This window comes from Aotus nancymaae, unplaced genomic scaffold (genome assembly GCF_030222135.1).
Source record: "Aotus nancymaae isolate 86718 unplaced genomic scaffold, 86718_ANA_hifiasm-v0.15.2.pri h1tg000029l, whole genome shotgun sequence".
In the NCBI taxonomy this organism is placed as follows: Eukaryota; Metazoa; Chordata; class Mammalia; order Primates; family Aotidae; genus Aotus; species Aotus nancymaae.
Genome location: NW_026988442.1, coordinates 92,733,500 through 92,755,617, shown reverse-complemented (window position 1 = coordinate 92,755,617; position 22,118 = coordinate 92,733,500). Strand labels below are relative to the sequence as shown.

Sequence of the window (22,118 nt, the reverse complement as noted above, 5' to 3'; positions counted from 1 at the left end):
TGGGGCCCTGAACACACCCCATCTTAGCACATACTGACATTGTGAGTTTCCTGGTCTTCTCATGCCCCCCAACTAAAGGATGAGCTCCTCCAGGACAGAGCCACGTCTTCTTCATCTCTGTGTCCCCAGCCCGCAGGCCAGGACCTGACCCAGGATGGGTAATGAGCAAGTGTGCATGGAATGTGTGACAGACGTGGAATGGGGCATCTGCTTTGTCTGGGAATTTCACTAGACCCTGCAGCCAAGTACAAATGGATGCTTACATCTGACATTCTAAAGAGACACATTGTTGTAGGATTTACTAAAAGGTGGCGGAACTAGTGCAGCCACCATGCCACCTCCAGCCTGCACAGGGAAGATAAGACATTTGGAATGTGATTCCTAGAAGGGACTTCATGTGAGTAGAGGGATCTATGGCCCATTTCCACTCCCTGCAAGTGCAGAGGGTGGTGAGGGGGACCCCAGGAGAAATACCAAGAGAGATGGGGGCTGTCCGCCAGAGAAGAGACCCATGTTACTCCCCATCTGACGCCTGCTGAGCTCCAGAAGCCCATTTGCCACCTCCCAGGGTACTAGATTAGAGCCTGTTGACTGAGTTCTTGCCAGTGCTTGACTTTTGTACCCTGGAGTTGGGGACCTCCATGAACAAAGCGATTAGTGCCTGCTTGCTCCTGGAGAATTCTGAGCCCATCTTGATGGGCAAAGAGGAGAGAGGACAGTCAACAAAAGTGAGCTACACATGTACTGTATGGTTGGGCAGGCATGAGCTTCCTGCTGACCAAAAGATGTCATGGAAGGAGGGGAGCTTCAGGCATCCAGCTGGGATCCTGCACAAGCGGGCAGCCCATTTTCTAGAAGACCTCAGCTGTAAGGGGCTGTGGGATGTTCCACTTCAGCCTAGAGTCAGTAGGAAGTCTCAAGGGATCAGTGTTGGACAGTATCACTTCTGGCCACCAGCAATGTATAGGAGTGCCTACAGGGGATGTCTGAAGAACCCACAGTACACGTCATTCAAACACAACTTTTATGTGTTTGCCACATTGGAAAGTGTGGTGGCCAGTGAGGATTAACCATGAGAAAATTAGAACCAGCTAAGTCAGAAGACCTGCCTGCTCATGCGAGCAACTAAAACCTGAGTAGAAGCCCTGCAGTCTTACTGGCTTGACGAACCAGAGGAGAGAGTCTGGGGTACCCACAGCAACTTGTAAGTGAGACAGGAAATCCTGGAATAAAGAGAACCAGAAGAGTCCTAACTCTTGCACATAAAATCTTCCCAAATCTCTGGTTGGCCCCTTACACGCATGGTGGGTCAGACTCCAGGTACTCTAGCCAAGGCTAAAATAACTGAACAGGGATTCTAGCTTTCGCCTATCATGGAGGAGACAGAGTTTGAGTCCAGTCAAGGTAATTGCCTCCTAAAACAAAAAGTCAATGCTCTTTGGAAGAATATAACATAATCCAGAGTCTCTAACATATCATCCTCAATGTCCAGGATACAACCCAGAAGTACTAGACTCATGAGAATAAAAACAGTCAAGTACCAGATTTATGAGGAAACAAAGACACCACCATCCTCAAGAGAAAAAATGGTTAATGGAGACTGACCCTGAGATGACCCAGGTATTGGATTTGCAGAAAAGATTTCAAAACTACAGTAATTCTGTTCAAGGACATAAAGGAAACAATGCTCATAGTGAATGACCAAATAGGAAATCTTGGCACAGAAACAGAAATATAAAAAACACCCAAGTACAAATTCTAGAACTGAAAAATATAATATCGGAAATAAAAAATTTGTTGGATGGAAATGACAGCAGATTGGGGAAGACAAAAGACCAGTAAATTTGAAGACAGGTCAATAGAAACTATCCAACCTAAAGAACAGAGAGAAAAAGAAAGAAAAAAAGATAAGCAGACCCCTAGGTACCTGAAGGACAATATAAAATAATCTTACAGAGGCTTAATTAGATTTTGGAGGAAAGGAGACAGAATGAGATAGAAAAAATATGTGAAGAAATAATGACTAACAGTTTTCCAAATTTTGTTTAAAGTGTTAACCTAAAATACATGAACCTCTAAAACACAGTGGTCAGTCCCTTAAAGCAGTGAACAATCAGCCTCTGTATCTGCAGATTCTGCTTCTGTGCATTCAGCCAACACAGATGGGAATTTCTGTGTTTGCAGGCTATGTGCGTTTCTCCTAATTAGTATAAAGACCCATTCCTGGCCAGGTGCGGTGGCTCATGCCTGTAATCCCAGCACTTTGGGAGGCTGAGGCAGGTGGACCATGAGATTGGGAATTCAAGGCTTGACCAACATGGAGAAACCCCGTCTCTACTAAAAATACAAAAATTAGCCAAGCATGGTGGTGCAAGCCTATAATCCCAGCTACTTGGGAGGCTGAGGCAGGGGAATCACTGGAACCCCAGAAGCAGAGGTTGTAGTGAGCCGAGATGGCACCACTGTACTCTAGCCTGGGCAACAAAAGCAAAAATCTCTGTCTCCAAAAAAAAAAAAAAAAAAAAAAAGACCCATTCCTATAAAGCAAATTGTATTTAATACAAGTGAAAGAAACCAGTCATTTACAGGGCCCTGCACTACAGCCTGTTCTAAAAGGAATCACGGGTCCATGATGATTCTTTTCCTAAAACTGGGTTTTACTCATGGCTTTTTTAAAGGCAGAGCACATAGAGAACCCTTGGTGGCTATGACATCTGCTGTCCTGAGACCCAGCCTGCAGGCCGCAGGACAGGGAGGTGTCATGGGGAAGGTGGGGGAGGAGGCTGTGGGCATGGCCGAGAGCCAGCTAGGGGATCTGATGCTCTGAATGGGGGTGGGATGGGAGCGGGAACTGACCTGAGGCTGGGCCGCAGGATGGCGTAGCCCACGATGAAGTGCACCTTCTCTAGGTTGGACATGGGCCGGTCTGCACCAAGGCCATCAGGCTCCAATGCCTCCTCTCCGATGCTCAGCTGGCTGGCCACCTTGAAAGCCAAAGGCAGCCATCAGGAAAGCTATGATTCTCCCCATCTGCCAAATAGGAAACTGGTGCACGGGGAGGGAACAACAGACTGGAACCCTGCAGCAGGCCAAGAGCAGAGCTGGGAGCAGACAGAGGTTCTGTGCCCTGGGCTCACCTGGCCCGTGACCCGGGAGGACCGCTTCAGCTTCATGGAGGAGATATCCTTGGTTCCTCTGTCCTTGCGGCCAGGTCTCTGTGGAAGGAGACAGTTCCCGTAGGAAGGTGAGCCTGGGCTCATCTCAGTGATGCTGACCCCACAGCCACCTGGGGTGGAGCACGTGTCCCTCTCACCCAGCCATTTTCAGGCCCAATTTATGAAGCACCATGCAGTCCCTCAGCTCAGTGGAGCTTTACCACACACACAGGTGCACGTCCCCATCCTCACTTCCAGATGTGGAAACAGAGGCTCAGGGAAGGCGAGAGACTAGACAAAAGCTGCTCAGTGGGTCACCAGCCCCCAGGGAGGGGCTCAGAGCTAGTCTGATACCAAAGCTTGTGCCTCTCTCCAGTAAACCCCTGGGAGGTAGGACTGGGTCTGAGCCTAGGTGCTTAGGACAGCCCTAGGTCATGGTCATTCTCAGTAAAGACGGCAGATGAATCACCTCTGCCACTGCAAGGTGCTCTGGAGTGGATAGGGAGAGCGGGGGCGGGGGTGGAGAGGCCGGGTGGGAGGGAGGGGATGCACCTTCTCATGATGGTGTCATGAGGAGAATTTACTGCCACAATTGGAGCTCAGTGTGGGACTGGGCTTGGGTGGGGGTCAGCCTGGTCCAGGGCGAGGCACTAGCTCCTGGCTGTGTCAAAGCTGGTTTACCATGTAGGGGCTGGCCATGAAACACATGAGCTGGCAAAGTCCGGGAGGGCAGTGAGGCTTGCTGGACTCACTGCTCTGTGCCTGGGACACCTCATGGGTACTTAATAAGAGGTGCAGGAAGGAAAACCTGAGATCTGATCTTGGGAAGCCAGTCCTGCTTCTCCCCACGTCCACCGTCCAGAGGTGCTGGTTGGCTGGACTGCCTCCCAGAGTCCTTTCCCTGAGTGACTGCCAGCCTCCAGGGTGGGCCCTGTGATCCCTGCCTCCTGAAATTCCTGCCCTGTGTGGGCCCCTCCCACAGCCACAGGTATGTGACTTCCAAGACTGGACATTTGCACCTTCCTTCTTGGATCGTTCATGCTGGGGGAAGCCATGTTGTGAGGAAGCCCAGGCAGCTTTGTGGAAAGGCCCACATGGCAAGGAACTGAGGCCTCTTACCAACAGCCATGCAAGTGAGCCCTCTTGGGAGCCGCCCCTCCAGCTGTCAAGTTGACACCAGCCCTGGGGGACAGCTTGATAGCAACCTCATGAGGGACTCTGAACAGGAACTATGCTGCTCCTGACCCTCAGAAACTGTGAGATAATGAATGGTATGCTATTTCAAGGAGTTAGGTTTGGGGACGGGGTGATTTGTTACACAGCTATGGATAGCTAACACACTCTGGCAGACCCCACATCTCCAGAGATCAGGAAGTCAGGGCTTGGGCCTGGGCAGTTCTCTGTAGTTCCTGGACAAGGTTGGCCATGTGATGAGGCTACAGACTCTTTTAGATTCCTATGCAGTCTGCACACAGGACCCCACAGGTATTGAGCTGAGTCCCAGCTGGTCACCTGGCACATGGGGCAGTCATGGGCTCCTGCCACTGGTGGGCCACTGAGTGCTGTCACTGCTACGCAATTTCTTTGGACTGTTTTTGATTAATTCCACTAAGATTACAGCATGAAAATGGACCTTAGGAAAAGACTTCTGACCAAAAATGGATTTGAATTAACTTTCATTAGAGGGCAGAGTAGAACACGGGTCAGGAGCTTGGTCTTTGAATTCAGCAGAATGGATTCAAAGCCCAGGTTCCATACACATATCCGCTGCAACTGGGGGCAGGTCATTTCAGTTCTTTGTATCTTTAGCTATAAATAAACACAGTCATTCCTACCTTGCAGGGTTGGCCCACCTGGGAATTGAATGAAAAGAAGCAACTGGCACATAGCAGACTGTCAGTCAATAACACCTGTTGTTATCATTGTTATGTGCATCTGAATCTGGCTCAAGTCACACCCAATACTTAGTCCAGGGCAGCCTCTCCATTAATGACTGTATAATTCAAAAGGCCCGGGGTGGAGATTCGTGGGCTCCTGAGCACGATTCAAGACTGCAAGGGCCCATGCCCTGGCCTGGGGGCTGGGTTCAGGGGGTGAGGCTGAGGAGAGGCTCCAGGTCCTGTCTCTCCATCCTGTCCAGCTGCCGCAGGGCCTGGGCCCTGGTAGGCACCTGGCGGGTGTCGCCCTCCTCTGCCCCCTGCTGCCCCCCACTTGCCTGTGCAGATCCACCGTGCTGTAGAGCCTGGGCGCCACGCCCCCTGCCCAGCGTGTCGTGGATCTGCTGCATCACTGAGCCGCCCTGCTGGCTGCTCCTCGAATACAGCACTGGCTCTGGGAAGTCGCCCATGAACCTCAGGATGACATTCCACACGGCCAGGGCGGCCTGGGGAAGCAAGACAGAAGGCCCAGTGGGAACCCAGCGGTGACCCCAGCCCCTTCCTTCTTCCCCCTGAGCCATGGCTCAGACCCCAGGCTCGGGGCTGGCCTGAGCCACTAGAAGCCAGTGAACCCTGGTACCAAGCAGTCGGCGTCATCTTCGTGGTAAAGCAGCGGGTATCGGAGGGGCCGCCGGATGTGGGTGTGGCTGGCTGACTTCTGGAAGTAAGTCACAGCAAACTTGGGGAAGGTGTACTCAGCCAGGCCATCCACGTCCTCCTCAGGCTCCTCTACCATGGGGATTGCGTCCAGGTCAACCTCAGGCAGCTTCTCGGTCTTTGATTCCAGATCCTGGGGCCAGCGAGGGAGAACACGGGTCAGCAGGGCTTTCAGGTAACAACCAACGTATCAGCTGGCTGTCCAGCAGGCCGGGCAGCATGGGGGCTGTGGCGTTACCCCACTCCCTCAGGTGCTGGGGACCACCCATGCCCACATTCAGCTGGCTCAGGTGGGCTGCCGTGTGCCAGCACAGGGCTCTCTACACACCCTCTCCCTCCTCCCTGCTGGGCAGGGTCCGTGCTCCTCCCGCCCTCTCCCCTTCTGGCCCCACCCTCAGACACTGTCCTCTGCCACAGGCACCATCCCCACTGAAGCTTCCTCAGCCACTGGGGAAGCAGAGCAGTGGCCTCGAAGGTGCTCTGGGGGTGCCTGGGTGGGGTCAAATATACTCGGGGAATGCCGCATGGCAGAGGACTCAGTAGCATTGGTAGAGAAGGCTCTAGGAAGTCTTGCAGGTGGGAAATCTGCCTGACTCAAAGGCTTTGACCACAGAACCCACACACGCTCCCCTCTTCTATGCAGGATCAGCAGGCTGCAGCACACACTTCGCCACCGCTCTGGCTTCTCGAGGAGCCGAGAGGTGGACTGAGGCCAAGGACTGGGCAGGCTTCCCTATCCCCACCTTGGGCTAGATTGTGGACACCAGGCTTGTGTTACCTCAAAGCGCGGCGGGGCCTGACCCTCCTGGCCCCCGATCATGGCAGGGAGGAAGCCGAACACCTTCTCCACCATCTCTGTGTCGGTGACAGTGTCGTAGATAGATTTGCGCTTCTTGGCAGGGAGAGCGCCTTGGCTTTTCTGGGCCTCAGCCGGGATGACCAGCGGTACCTGCACACCCATGGAGGAAGGTTCCCACAGGCCCAGCAGGACTCATGGGGCCCAGCCCTGCTTACTCCACGGGGCAAGGACCTCCCAGAAGCCAAGTAAGCCTCATCCTGCCATCATCTGCCCAAATCAATATTCTGCTCTGAAGTAATAGATTTTAACAGCTAGGCTGGTCAGAGGTCAACCAGCCAGGGTTTTCCTTTCCCAGTGACGATCAGAGCTCCGGAGAGGTGACGTTGCTGCTTGTCCCTGCCCTCCGATGGCCTTTAAGGGACCCCTTCAAACTCCAGGGACCCCCCCTAGGAACTCGGCCGCACAACCACTGCTCAGGTCCCTTCATTCATCAAAGGGCACCAAGGTTCTACCAGGAGAGGTCCCCAGGGGCTGCAGTAACGAAGTCAAAGATCAGACTGTTTTGCAGCCAGCTGGGGGCACGCGGGTGCCGACACGTGCTGCTGACGTGTCTAGGGGTGCATCCTCTCACTTGCTCTGTTCACTGTATTTATTAGCAGTGTGCTCGGTAGACCAGGTTTTCATCCATGGAGCAGAAGTCGGCCTTATCCTAGCCCCTTTGCCTTATCACAACTTCCAGATGAGCCAAGTGTGAAGGCTGAGTCTCGGTACTCGAGGGAGGAAATGGGATCATTTTCTTGGTGCTGTCCCCCTGCTCCCTGTCCTCCCAGCCCCCAGACACTCAGCAGCTCTCCTTGGTATTTATAGTTCTCTGTCCCTAAGCTGTCACACGCAGCCCAGTAACCAGGGCACTTTGCTCTCTTCCACGGAACTGGGGCCTTTCTCAGCTTGTCTGGCCCAGGTTTGCTGCACCTTCCAGGGGACCGGCCATCCCTGCCCCCAAAATCATCTCCAAGGTGAAAGGGAGGGGACCTGAGCTCACCTTCCAGGTTCAAGGCTAAGGCTGTCCCATTGACCTGCTGCCTCTCCCTTGATATACCCCGCATGCCCCTGGGGGGCGGCCACGGCTCCCTAGCCTTGCAGAGTCATTGTAGCACTGACTTTGAACAGGGAGAAGAGGGTGAGTCTCTCGTGATATCTACATCTCAGCCCAGGTGCCTGCTAATTTGCCTCTTGTGTCCTGTATCCTTGCTGTGCTCTTGAGTAATTGAACAGATTTGAATGTCTTGGCTTGTGGTGGGGGCAGGGGCAGGGGGATTTTCCAAAGTGTTTCTGGTGAGCTCTCTACACAGTCGCTCACGCCTCCTTCTTGCCCTCACTCACTGGGGCCCCAGCCAGCCCCACCTGCCCAAGAGGTCAGGTGACCACTTACACTGGCTTTCCTCTGCTGGAAGTTGCGCCGGGCAGCCATGCCTCTGGCATGGGCCTGAATGACCACCACTGCCTTCCTCTTGGCCTGGACTTGCTGGCGCACCAAGTATCCCCTGCACAGGGCCTGCAGCTGGACTGTCCTCTGCCGCATGGCCTGGTACTGCCTCGCCAGCAGCTGGCTCCGGACCATAGCCTGCAGGCGCTCAAAGCCCACGAGGATCTGCAGAGGCAAGAGCGAGGTGGGCTCAGTGCGAGAACGCCTTCCCCAGGGAACAAAGAGGGGTGCTCTCCAGGAGACCGTGCAAGATAGATTTACAGCTAGTTTTGTTTTGGCAAAGGGCTGGTGCTAGAATGATACACACCTATGAACACAAGAATAGTGAGTTATTACTTGCAAAGTACTTAGAACAGAGCCTGATGTGCAAATAAGTGCTAACTAAGCCTTTGCGAAATAGCATAAATAATAAAGTGGCCTCCTTGGGGCCGTGGATACAGAGAATGGATGTGGATTTCACACGGGAGAGTGGACTCCTGAGGCCCTGCCATCCACATCTGCCAGCCAAGTTCAGTTGACTGGCCCATGGGCTAGTGCACCTGTGTGGAGGCCTGCGGCCAAGCAAATCTCTCAGGGCATCTTTAAAGTAAAAGGGCAATAAGAAATGGATGAACCCCCACGTCAGTGCCGCGAACATCTCCTGGGCCACGGCAGTCCCTGAGCTTGCCAAACACCCACCCAATGGGTTGGCTTAAGAGCTTGGAAGTCACAGTCCCTCACCAAAACCCCAGCTCTGTGGTTTACTAGTTTCATGCTCTTGGGGAAACCACTGAACCCCTCTGTGCCTCAGTTCCTTGATGTACAGAGTTGGTTTAATATTAAATAAAATTATGCATGTGAAGCAATGGGCCTCAAGGAGCTGCTCCACACAGGTCAGCTACTGTGATGCCCTTGGTGAGCATGGAGTGCAGGTGGGCCCGGGCCAGTCTTGCTAATGTGACCATTTCATGTCTCAACCAGTCACATCCGTACCAAAAGCAAGTGGCCAAGTGACATGGGCACAGCCATAGTTGCTCTAGTTCATTTTTTTTTTTAGCAGATACTCATTAATAAATGATGAGTACTTGAAAAACTACAGAATGATGAGTACCTGATTAAGTACAGAAAAAGTACTTTAAACAAAGAATAATCAATCCATTGACTTATTTTATGGTCTGCAAGTTGGGAGAAGACAGGAGTTATTCCACTCCAGAGCAGGACACCTAGTCTGGCTCTGAAGATGCCCCAAATTCTGCAAAATATTTTGAAGCCTACAGACCATGGGGCTGGAGATTAACTAAGAAGCGACTGTGTGGAGTGCTGAGGTCTGATCATTTTAAATCTCTATGCCAGGTCTATGAGTGATTTGATCCTTCCTGCCTGAGGTCCCTCATTCAGAGAAACAACTTTTACAAATCTGTCTTTTACTGGACAGTTACTCATGGGTCTCATGGGCCCAGCCGCCCCAGCGAGCTCTCTCACCAGCTTGAAATTCCTCCTGTTGCAGTAGCCTCTCCACCAGGCCTGCAAGGTCACGGCTGCCCGCCTCTGCCTCAGGAACTCCTTCCTAGAAGGGCAATGCAAGCCACACACGTGTAGCAACCCCAGATGGTTTAAAGCCTCTGGGGGAGAAAAACTGATTTGGAAGGGACGAGGGATAGTGAAATGCTGGGAAAAATGATTATGTACAATCCTTTCTCAGAAGGTGTTACAGACCAAAAGACACACAGGCAGGTCAGGAACAAAAAAATCTACTACTAGCAACCCAAATTTGTAAATGACGACAGTCTAGTTTTTTCTTTTTTAGATGGAGTTTCACTCTTGTTGCCCAGGCTGGAGTGTAATGGCACAATCTCGGCTCACTGCAACCTCTACCTCCTGAGTTGAAGCGATTCTCCTGCCTCAGTCTTCCAAGTAGCTGGGATTACAAGCACCTGCCACCACGCCCAGCTAATTTTTGTATTTTTAGTAGAGACAGGGTTTCACCATGTTGTCCAGGTTGGTCTTGAACTCCTGACCTCAAATGATCCACCCATCTTGGCCTCCCAAAGTGCTGGATTACAGGCATGAGCCACTGCACCTGGCTGACAGTCCAGTTTTTTAAAGTTATTGGAAAACTCTTCTTCATTCCCTCTACCCACAAAGATAAAGGGATAAAACTTACTCTTCACTTTTTATTGCAGATGCCCCTCCCCTGGCCACTAGCCCAGGGCTGGACGTGGAGAAGAAAACCTGAAAGCTGGGCTCTGGCAAGGGGGAGTCACTCCCAGGTGAGCTCGGTGCATATAGATGTGGTCATGCCTCGATTTATTATGATATCACTTCACTCTATTGCACTTTGCAGATACTGTGTTTTTACACATTGAAGGTCTGTGGAGCCGTGAGCTAGTCTATTGGTATCATTTTTCCAACAGCAAGTGCTCACGTCATGTCTGTATCACGTTTTCGTAACTCTTGCAATATTTCAAATTTTTCATTGTTACTAATCTGTGATCTTTAATGTTACAACTGGAATTGTTTTGGGGCACCACAAATTGCACCCACATAAGATGGTGAGCTTAGTCAATAAATGTGTGTGTTCTGACTGCCCCACCGACCAGCAGTGCCCCATCTCTCTCCCTTTTCTCTGTTTCCTATTCCCTGAGACACAGCGATACTGAAATTAGGCCAGTTAATAACTCTATAATGGCCTCTAAGTGTTCATGTGAAAGAAAGCATCTCATTTCCCTCACTTTAAATCGAAAGTGAGAAATGATTAAACTTCATGAGGAAGGCCTGCTGAAAGCTGAGACAGGCCAAAAGCCACGTTGTGAACACAAAGGAAAAGTTCCTGAAGGAAATTAAAGGTGCTATTCCAGTGAACACGTGAATGATGAGAAAGTGAAACAGCCTTCTTGCTGATACAGAGATAGTTTTTGTGGTCTGGATAGAAGATCAAACCAGCCACAACATTTTCTCAAGCCAAAGCCCAGTCCAGAGCAAGATCCTAACTGTCTTCAATTCTGTGAAGGCTGAGAGAGGTACGGAAGCTGCAGAAGAAAAGCATAAAGCTATCAAGATTTGATCCAAGATGGCCGAATAGGAACAACTCTGGAGTGCAGTTCCCAGCGAGAACGATGCAGAGGGTGAGTGATTGCCGCATTTCCAAACGAGTTATTACTGCCCACAGACCAGGAGACTCCCAGGCTGAAAAGTGCCACGTGTTTCCAGCACAAACAGCTGATGCAGTGGGTCTCGGCACAAAAACTCACACAAATCTGGGCGGCCGTTTCAACTGGCACCTGGAATGCCTGGGAGACAGAGCCGCCCATTCAACTGAAAAAAAGAGGGCTGAAACAGGGAGCCAGGTGATCTGGCTTGGCAGGTCCCACCCCCACAAAGACCAGCAATCTGGAATGCCCTGGATTGAGAGTTTTGCAGCAAGCACAGCTGGACCTGGGATGGTCCAGCTCTGTAGGGGGAAGGGCGTCCACCATTACCGAGGCAGTCCACATTATCGAGGCAGTCTGCCATTACACAGGCGGTCGACCATTACTGAGGCAGGTCTAACTATACCTTTATAAACAAAACTGCAAGGAAGTTCACACAGCAGCTGGGCAGAGCCCACACAGCTCAGCAATGCCTCTGCTGGCAGACTGTGACTAGACTACGTCCTTGCTGGGCAGGGCATCTCTGAAAAAAGGCAGCAGCATGCCAGGAACTTATAAATAAAGCCCCACCTTCCCAGGACAGAGCACTTGGGAAAAAAGGTGGTTATGAGTTCCGCTGCAGCAGACTTAAATGTACTTGCCCAGCAGCTCTGAACGGAACAACGGAGCTCACAGCTCAGCACTTGAGCTCATATAAGGGACAGATTGTCTTCTCAGGCAGCTCCCTGACCCCTGTATATCCAAAGAGACACCTCATAAAGGAGAGCTCAGGCTAATATCTGGCAGGTATCCTTCTGGGATGAAGACAGAAGAAACTGGCAGCAACCCTTACTGTTCTGCAGCTGCCGCAGGTGATCCCCAGGCAAGCAGGGTCTGGAGTGGACCTCCAGCAGTCCTACAGCAGAGGGGCCTGACTGTTAGAAGGAAAACTAAAAAACAGAAAGAAATAACTTGAACATTAACAAAAAGGATGTCCACTCAGAGACCCCATCCGAAAGTCACCAACTACAAAGACCACAGGTAAATAAATCCACAAAGATAGGAAGAAACCAGCGCAAAAAGGATGAAAACACCCAAAACCAGAACACCTCTCCTCCTCCAAGGGATCACAACTCCTCAAAACAGCATGGTACTGGTAACAAAACAGAGATATAGACCAATGGAACAGAACAGAGGCCTTGGAGGCAACTCCACACATCTACAACCATCTGATCTTTGACAAACCTGACTAAAAAAAGCAGCGGGGAAAGGATTACCTGTTTAATAAATGGTGTTGGCAAAACTGGCTAGCCATGTGCAGAAAGCAGAAACTGGATCCCTTCCTGAAACCTTATACTAAAACTAACTCCAGATGGATTAAAGACTTAAAACATAAGACCTAACACCATAAAAACCCTAGAAGAAAACCTAGGCAAAACCATTCAGGACATAGGCACAGGCAAGAACTTTATGACTAAAGCACCAAAAGCAATGGCAACAAAAGCCAAAATAGACAAATGGGATCTAATTAGACTCCAGAGCTTCTGTACAGCAAAAGAAACAATCATTAGCTTGAACTGGCAACCAACAGAATGGGAAAAAATTTTTGCAATCTACCCATCTGACAAAGGGCTAATATCCAGAATCTACAAAGAACTAAAACAGATTTACAAGAAACAAGCAAAAAAACCCATTCAAAAGTGGGCAAAGGACATGAACAGACACTTTTCAAAAGAAGACATACATGAGGCCACAAACACATGAAAAAATGCTCATCATCACTGGTCATTAGAGAAATGCAAATCAAAACCACATTGAGATACCATCTCACACCAGTTAGAATGGTGATCACTAAAAAATCTGGAGACAACAGATGCTGGAGAGGATGTGGAGAAATAGGAACACTTTTACACTGTTGGTGGGAGTATAAATTAGTTCAACCATGGTGGAAGACACTGTGGCGATTCCTCAAGGACCTAGAAATAGAAATTCCGTTTGACCCAGCAATCCCATTACTGGGTATATATCAAAGGATTATAAATCATTCTATTATAAAGACATATGCACATGTATGTTTGCTGCGACACTGTTTACAATAGCAAAGACCTGGAACCAACCCAAATGCCCATCCACGATAGACTGGACAAGGAAAATGTGGCACATATACACCATGGAATACTATGCAGCCATAAAAAATGATGAGTTTGTGTCCTTTGTAGGGACATCGATGAATCTGGAAACCATCATTCTCAGCAAACTGACACAAGAACAGAAAATCAAACACTGCATGTTCTCACTCATAAGTGGGTATTGAACAAAGAGAACACATGGACACAGGGAGGGGAGCATCACATACTGGGGTCTGTTGGGGGGAATAGGGGAGGGACAGCGGTGGGTAGGGAGGTTGGGGAGGGATAACATGGGGAGGAATGCCAGATATAGGTGACGGGGGGATGGAGGCAGCAAACCACACTGCCATGTATGTACCTATGCAACAGTCCTGCATGATCTGCACATGTACCCCAGAACATAAAGTGCAATAAAATGCATATATTTTACAAAAAAGCTATCAAAGTTTGGGTCATGAGGTTTAAGGAAAGAAGCCATCTCTATAACATAAAAGTGCAAGGTGAAGCAGCAAGTGCTGATGGAGAAGCTGCAGCAAGTTACCCAAAGGAAATAGCTAGGGTCATTGACGAATGTGGCTGCACTAAACAACAGATTTTCAGTGTACACAAAACAGCCTTATATTGGGAGAAGATGCCACCAGGACTTCTACAGGTAGAGAGAGGTCAATGCCTGGCTTCAAATCTTTTAAGGATAGGCTTTCTTATTAGCAGCTTATGAAGCTGGTGACTTTAAGCTGAAGCCAATGCTAATTTACCACTCTGAAAAATCCCAGGGCCCTTAACAATCATGTTAAAGCTACTCTGCCTGTAATCTAGAAAGGAAGCAACAAAGCCTGGATGACAGCATACCTATTTATAGCGTGGTTTACTGAATATTTTAAGGCCACCATTGGGACCTATTGCTCAGAAAAAAAAGATTTCTTTCAAAATACTACTGCTTATTGACAATGCACCTGGCTACCCAAGAACTCTGATGAAGACGTACAAGGAGATTAATGTTTTTATGCTTGTGAACAAAACATCCATCCTGTAGCTCATAGATCAAAGAGTAATTTGGACTGTCAAGTCTTATTTAAAAAAATAAATGCCATAATGCTATAGCTGTTATAGATAGTAATTCCTCTAACAGATCTAGATAAAGTCATTGAAAACCTTCTGGAAAGGTTTTACCATTCTAGATGCCACTAAGAACATTCATGATTCAGGAAAGAAGGTCAAAATATCAACATTAACAGGAATTTAGAAGTTGATTCCAATCTTCATGAATGTCTTTGAGGGGTTAAAACTTCGGTGGAGGAAGAAACAGCATATGTAGTGGGAACAGCAAGAGAACTAGAATTAGAAGTGGAGCCTGGGCTGGGTGCGGTGGCTCACGCCTGTAATCCCAGCACTTTGGGAGGCCCAGGCGGGCGGATCGCGAGGTCAAGAGATTGAGACCATCCTGGCCAACATGGTGAAACCTCGTCTCCACTAAAAATACAAAAATTAGCCGAGTGTGGTGGCATGCACCTGTAGTCCCAGCTACTTGGTAGGCTCAGGCAGGAGAATTGCTTGAACCTGGGAGGTGGAGGTCGCAGTGAGCTGAGATCGTGCCACTGCACTCCAGCCTGGCACCTGGCAACAGAGTGAGACTCTGTCTCAAAAAAAAAAAAAAAAAAAAAGTGGAGCCTGAAGATGTGACTGATTTGCTGCAATCTCATGATAAAACTTGGATGGATAAGGAGGTTGTTTTTTGTTTTGTTTTGTTTTGTTTTGTTTTGTTTTGAGACAAGGTCTCACTCTGTTGCCCAGGCTGGAGTGCAGTGGTGTGATCTCAGCTCACGGCAATCTTCACCTCCCAGGCTCAAGTAATCCTTCCACCTCAGCCTCCTGAGTAGCTGGGACTACAGGCACACACCACCATGCCTGGCTAACTTTTTGTATTTTTAGTAGATCTAGATGAGGTTTTGTCATGTGGCTCAGGCTGGTCTCAAACTCCTGGGCTAAAGTAATCCACCTGCCTGTGTCCCACAGTGCTGGGTTTACAGGCATGAGCCACCTCGTCCAGTCAGAAGTTGCTTCTTATAGATGAGCAAAGAAAGTGTTGTTGGGTTTTTCTTCCTTTCTTTGTTTTCTTTTTTGGAGACAGGGTCTCACTCTGTCATCCAGGCTGGAGTGCAGTGGCGCCATCAGTGCTCACCATAATTTTGAACTCCTGGCCTCAAAGATCCTCCTACCACAGCCTCCCAAATAGCTGGGACTACAGGCATGCAACACCATGCCCAGATAATTTTTTATTTTTATTTTGTAGAGACGAGGTCTCACTATGTTGACAAGGCTGGTTTTGAACTCCTGGCCTCAAGTGATCCTCTTGCCCTGGCCTCTCAAAATGCTGGGATTACAGGTATGAGCTACTGTGCCTGACCAACACATTCTAAATGTATGTAGAGAAGATATTTAATAAAATTATATTACATATGAAAGAAGGTAAATGGACATAAATGGGGGTAAAATTTCTGTACTTCACTGGAAGTGGTAAAATGACAACACCAGTAGGTGCTTTCTCTCTGTGTGTATATGTATAATGTGATACCTAACACAACCACTTTAGAAAGCTATAAAAAAGATATATACTCTAACACATTGCAGATAAATCAAAATGGAATTCTTAAAAAATTTTAAATAAGCCATAGAAAGGCAGAAAAAAGAAAACATAAAAATGTAAAGGAGAGAGGAAAAAATAGAAAACAAAAAATAAAATGGAAGACTAGAGCTCTAACATGAATAATTACATTAAATGCAAAAGGTGTAAATACAGTAAGTCCTCACTTAATGTTATTGATATCTTCTTGGAAACTGAGGCTTTGAGTGTAATTATATGTAATGAAACCAATTGTTTTCTCATCAACAGTATAATGAAACCACATTGAAGGGGAAAATGATATTTGAGTACCTGCTTTACATTCTTAGAAAGCCATAGTTTCCAACAATCTATTGACGATGTTAAGGGAGAATTTAGTGTATGCTAATGACAAGACAGAGACTGGCAGAATGGACTGAAAAACATGACCCAATTACATACCATCTATGAGAAACTCACTTAACATATATAGGTAGGCTGAAAGCAAAACAATGAAAAATACAGATCATGTAAGTAGTAATCAAAACAGGAGTGGCTATATTAATACCAGATAAAGTAGACTTCAGAGCAAAAGAAATAACCAGAGACAGAGGATATTACATGATAATAAAAAGCACATCCACCAAGACATAGCAATCCTAACTGTGTATTCACCAAACAAAGCTGCAAAATACGTGAGGCAAAAATGATAAAACTGAAACGGAAAAGGCAAATCCACAATTATAACTAGAGACTCTCTCAACAATTGATAAAACACATAGACAGAAAATCAGCAATAATATAGACTTCAACACCACTATCAACAACAAGATCTAACTGACATTTTTCAGAGCATGCCACCAAATAACAGCAAAAAATATATTCTTTCCAAGTGCCCTTAGAATATATACCAAGAAAGGATGTATCCTGGGCCATAAAGGAAACTTCAACGTGTTTAATAGAATTCAATTCACACAGGGTGTGTCTCTTGCCATAGTGAAATCAAACTAGAAGTCAATGACAAAATGATAACAGGAAAATCTCTAAACACTTGAAAACTAAACAACATACTTGTAAATTTTTACAGAGGAAATTTCAAGGAAAATTAAAAATTTTTTCTGAGTGAATGAAATTGAATGAACTAAATGAAAGTATAACATGTAAACATTTGTGAAACACAGCTAAAGCAGTGCTGAGAGATTTATATCACTCCACATTAGAAAAGAGGAAAGACCTTGAATTAATAATCTAATGTCCTGCTCAAGAGTCTAGAAGAAGAAGGGTAAAATACACCCAAAGTTGGAAGGACAGAAATAATGAAAGAGCAGAAATTAAGGAAGTTAAAAATAAATAATTAGAAAAGAAGTAATGAAACCAAAGCCTGGTTCTTTGAAGAGGACAATAATTATGATTATTTTTTTTGAGACAGGCTCTCACTCTTGTTGCCCAGGCTGGAGTGCAATGGACAATCTCAGGTCACCACAATCTCTGCCTCCCAGGTTCAAGCGATTCTCCTGCCTCAGCCTCCCAAGTAGCTGGGATTACAGGTGCCTGCCACCACACCTGGCTAATCTTTGTATTTTTAGTGGAGATGGGGTTTCACCATGTTGGTTAGGCTGGTCTCAAACTCCTGACCTCAAGTGATCTGCCCGCCTTGGCCTCCAAAGTGCTGGGATTACAGGTGTGAGCCACCATGCCAGGCCAGGACAAGAAAGTTGACAAATCTTTAGCAAGATTGACAAAGAAAAAATGGGGAAGACAGAAATGGCCACTATCAGGAATGAAACAAGGGATATCACTACAGAGTCTGCACGTATCAAGAAGAAAATAAGGTAATACTATGAACAAATTGACATGCATACATTTGACTGCTTAGATAACATGGGTCAATTCCTCAGCACAAATTACCACAACTCACTCAATATGAAATGGATAATTTGAATCATTCCTGTAACTATCAAATAAATTGAATTTATAATTTAAAAACTCCCTGTAAAAAAATTCCCAGGCCCAGATGTTTTCACTGGAGATTTCTGCCAAATAGTTAAAGAAAAATTCATATCAGTTCTACACAATTTCTTCCAGAAAACAGAAGAGGAAGAAACACTTCCTAATTCATTTTATGAAGCCAGTGCTACTCTGATACCAAAACCAGACAAGACAAAAGAAAAAAAAATCCTCAGACCTCATGAATATAGATGTAAAAATCCTTAATGAAACATTAACAAACAGCATTCAGCAACATAAAAAAGAATTATATGCTATGACCAAGTGGAGTATCCTCCAGGGATGCAAAGCCGATTTGATAGTTAAAAATCAGTAAATGTAACCCACACATTAAATAGCTAAAGAAGAAAAATCTCATATCATTATCAACTGATGCAGAAAAAAATTCTATATTCAACACTTGTTCATGATAAAAACCTCCCAGAAAACTAGGAATATGGGACGCTTTCTCGACTTGAGAAAGGGCATCTATGAAAAACCTACAGCTAACATTATATTTAATGGTTAGAGTCTGAGTGCTTTCCCCCTAAGATAAAGGACAAAGCAAAGATATCTGCTCTCACCACTCTAGTAATACTGGATATTCTGGCCACTGCAGTAGACAGGAAAAGGAAATAAAAGGCACAGGGATTAGAAAGAAAGAAAGAAAGTTGTCCCTATTTGTAGGTGACAGGATGATCTACATAGAAAATTCTAAGGAATTTATAAAAAGTCAGTTCAGCAGACCTGCAGGATGTGAAGTCAACACACAAAAATTCAACATATTTCTATTTGCTAGCAACGAATATGCCAATGTCAAAATGAAAAATACAGTACCATTTATAATGGCTAAAAAATACATGTAAATCTGATAAAACATGTACAGGGTTTGTGTGCTAAAAACTACAAAACATGAATGCATGAAATCAAGTAAGATCTAAATAAATGGAGCTACATACCATGTTCATGGATTGGAAGATGGATTTCGTAGAGATGTTAATTCTCATATTGCTATACAAGCCTATTACTATCAAAAATCCCAGCAAGGCTTTTTTTTGTAGATATATACAAGATTATTTTTATATGTACATGGAAATGCAAAGGAGCTAGAATAAGTAAAACATGCTTGAAGAAGCAAAGTGGGAAGAATTAGTTGACACCGCTTTAAGACTTATTGTATAACTACAATAAACAAGATGCTGTAGCACTATGGAGAGACAGATTCAGTGGTCAAAGGAACGGGAGAGATAACCTAGAAATAGACCCACGCCACTAGGTTTTGATAAAGATGTAAAAGCAATTCATTGATGGAAGGATAGATTTTTTTGTGAATAATGCCGGAGCAACATCCATAGGAAAAAAAATTTAAAAGAACCTTGACCTAAGTGTCACGATCTATACAAAAATTAATTCAAAATGGGCAGGAGTTTGAGACCAGCCTGGGTAACATGATGAAACCCTGTCTCTACAAAAAAATACAAAAATTAGCCAGGTGTTGAGGTGGGCACCTCTAGATCCAGCTACTTTGGAGGCTGAAGTGGGAGGATAGCTTGAGCCCGGGAGGCGGAGGTTGCAGTGAGCCGAGATTGTGCCACTGTACTCCACCCTGGTTGGTTATATATAACATTTTTGCAATGGCAAAAATTTTATCTTTTTAAACATGTTACAGATGTGTTTATATATATATATATAAACATATACATATTATAGATGCAAGCAATAACCTGGATGAATCTCCAGAGAAACATGCTGAGTGAAAAAAGCCCACCCCAGGCTGCATGTTTTATAATTTCATGTATATAACATTTGTGCAATGGCAACATTCTAGAAATGGAGAACAGATTAGAGGTTGCGGGGGTTAAGCAGGGCTGGGGGCAGGTGTGAGGGAGGGGATGTGGCTAAACGAGGCCCCAGAATGAATCCTGGGGGTAAGATGTTTTTACTGGGGGAAATGGGTGAAGAGTATATGGTGATCTTTCTGTATTGTTCCTTACGATTGCATGGAAATCTACAACAATCCGAAAACAAAAAGTTTAATTTAAAATATCGGGAGTCAGGGTGGCCAGCCTGCGTGGCCTCTGACCACGTGGGCCTGCTTGGTCAGATGTGGCCTGTTGTCCTGAGATCGGCAGCACAGGGCCTGGCCCCGAGCAGGCCTCCTGCTTCCCAGCAGCAGAGCTGCCTCTCCAGCTATGGGCCCCAGCTCCCTGCCCCCTGCCCTGCTGTCTGTGGCCTCATTCTCTATTTCCGGGGCTGGCTGTCTTCTCCCACTTTCTCAAGCCTGGGTTTCCAGCCATTTTTATGGTGGCTCAGCAACCCAGATGAGGGTGGGACGAGGGAGCAGCGCTGCTGATCCACCGATCCTGGATTGCAACTCAGGTGGTATCCTCTTACTGGCCAGGGAATCGAGGCAAAGCCAGGGTTTTTTTTTTCCCCTCCAAAAGCAAACTGCCTCACAACCCAAACCCATATGCTTTGACATAATTGAAGTGGAATGTCAAATCCTGGTTGAGAGCAGGGCTGACCCTTCATTTGGCTCCTGTCTCCTGCATATGAAGTGCTTTTTGTTTTTTCCAAACATTCCAATAATGTATCTAAATTCTCTGGCCAATACAGGCTGTAGTGTCCCTAATTGGAAGACACTGGAAGATCTCAGTAACCCCAGGGAGGGCCCAGTAGGAACACATGATCCTGGTTGTGGCCTGCAGGCCTGCGTGGGGACACTGTGGGCAGGAGTGGGCTGGGTGGGATGGGGGGGCACCTGTGTCTGTAGCCCCGCAGGACTCTCTGGATGCGGAGGGCTGCTCTGTCCAGTAGCTGGCTTCTCTGTACCTCCAGCAGAGTGTCCTGATGATCCTGGAATGGGAGAGATACCATCACTGGGCTGCCCACCCTCACTCCACAGCCCTTGCCTGGGGCTAGGGCTCTGTCTCCCAAAGGTAGCATTTCTCAGACTTCTCCCAGGAAGGCAGGTCAGAGAAGGGGACCCTCAAAGTGACCTTGATGTGGCTAAGACAGGAGCTGCAACTATCCAGCCCAATCCAAGAATTTCTTACGTTAGGTCTTTCTTCTTGCTAATTCAATCTGGCATCCTTCATTTCTGCTCTGAAGAATTCAAGAGGGGTCACAAAATTTTCCTGAAGTTGTGTTTTATTTCCCAAAATTATGTGATATTTGCATTCAACTGTGTAAGAGCCCCATGCTTGTTTCAATATAAAGATGTTTCCCTCAATAATAATGGGGGAATTTAATATCCCACTGTCAATATCAGACAGATTATTGAGACAGAAAATTAACAAAGATATTTAGGACTTGAATTCAGCTCTGGATCAAGTGGACCTGAGAGATATCTACAGAACTCTCCACCCCAAAACAATAGAGTATACATTCTTCTCAGTCCACATGGCGCTTACTCTAAAACTGATCACATAATTGGAAGTAAAACACTCCTCAGTAAATGCAAAAAAACTGAAATCATAACAAACAGTGCCATCAAATTAGAACTCAAGATTAAGAAACTCACTTAAAACCACACAACTACATGGAAATTGAACAACCTGCTCCTGAATGACTCCTGGGTAAATAATGAAATCAGGAAGTTCTTTGAAACCAATTAGAATAAAGAGACAACGTACCAGAATCTCTGGGACACAGCTAACGCAGTGTTAAGAGGGAAAGTTATAGCACTAAATGCCCGTATCAGAAAGCTTGAAATATCTCAAATCGACACCCTGACATCACAACTAAAATAACTAGAGAACCAAGAGCAAACAAACTTCAAAACTAGCAGAAGACAAGAAGTAACCAAGATCAGAGCAGAACTGGAAGCAGAGACACGGAAAACTCTTCAAAAAGTCATTGAATCCAGGGACTGGTTTTCTGAAAAAATTAATGAAATAGACCACTAGCTAGACTAAAAAAGAAGAAAAGACAGAAGAATCCAACAGACACAATAAAAAATGATAAAGGGGATATCACTACTGACCTCACAGAAATACAAACAACCATCAGAGAATACCATAAACACCTCTACGCAAATAAGCTAGAAAATGTATAAGTGGATAAATTCCTGGACACATACACCCTCCCAAGACTGAGCCAGGAAGAAGTTGAATTCCTGAATAGACCAATAACAAGTTCTGAAATTGAGGCAATAATAAACAGCCCACCAACCAAAAAGAGCCCAGGACCAGATGGATTTATAGCTGAATTCTACCGGAAGTACAAAGAGGAGTTCATACCCTTTCTTTTGAAACTATTCCA

General features: G+C 46.5%; 1 protein-coding gene across 2 annotated transcripts in view; it reads right to left on the bottom strand.

Annotated features, from left to right (window-relative positions):
- The window catches only part of MYO7B (myosin VIIB), a 98,051-nt gene that overhangs the window by 19,287 nt on the left and 56,646 nt on the right, over positions 1-22,118 (bottom strand). For both annotated transcript variants that reach the window (XM_012462319.3, XM_064382863.1), the window contains exons 19-26: positions 20,617-20,711; positions 9,496-9,580; positions 7,981-8,199; positions 6,528-6,698; positions 5,673-5,882; positions 5,371-5,538; positions 3,138-3,215; positions 2,857-2,984 (exon numbers count right to left, since the gene is read on the bottom strand). In XM_012462319.3, the coding sequence (XP_012317742.2) occupies positions 2,857-2,984; positions 3,138-3,215; positions 5,371-5,538; positions 5,673-5,882; positions 6,528-6,698; positions 7,981-8,199; positions 9,496-9,580; positions 20,617-20,711 (1,154 nt within the window). The remainder of the gene's footprint in view (positions 1-2,856; positions 2,985-3,137; positions 3,216-5,370; positions 5,539-5,672; positions 5,883-6,527; positions 6,699-7,980; positions 8,200-9,495; positions 9,581-20,616; positions 20,712-22,118) is intronic.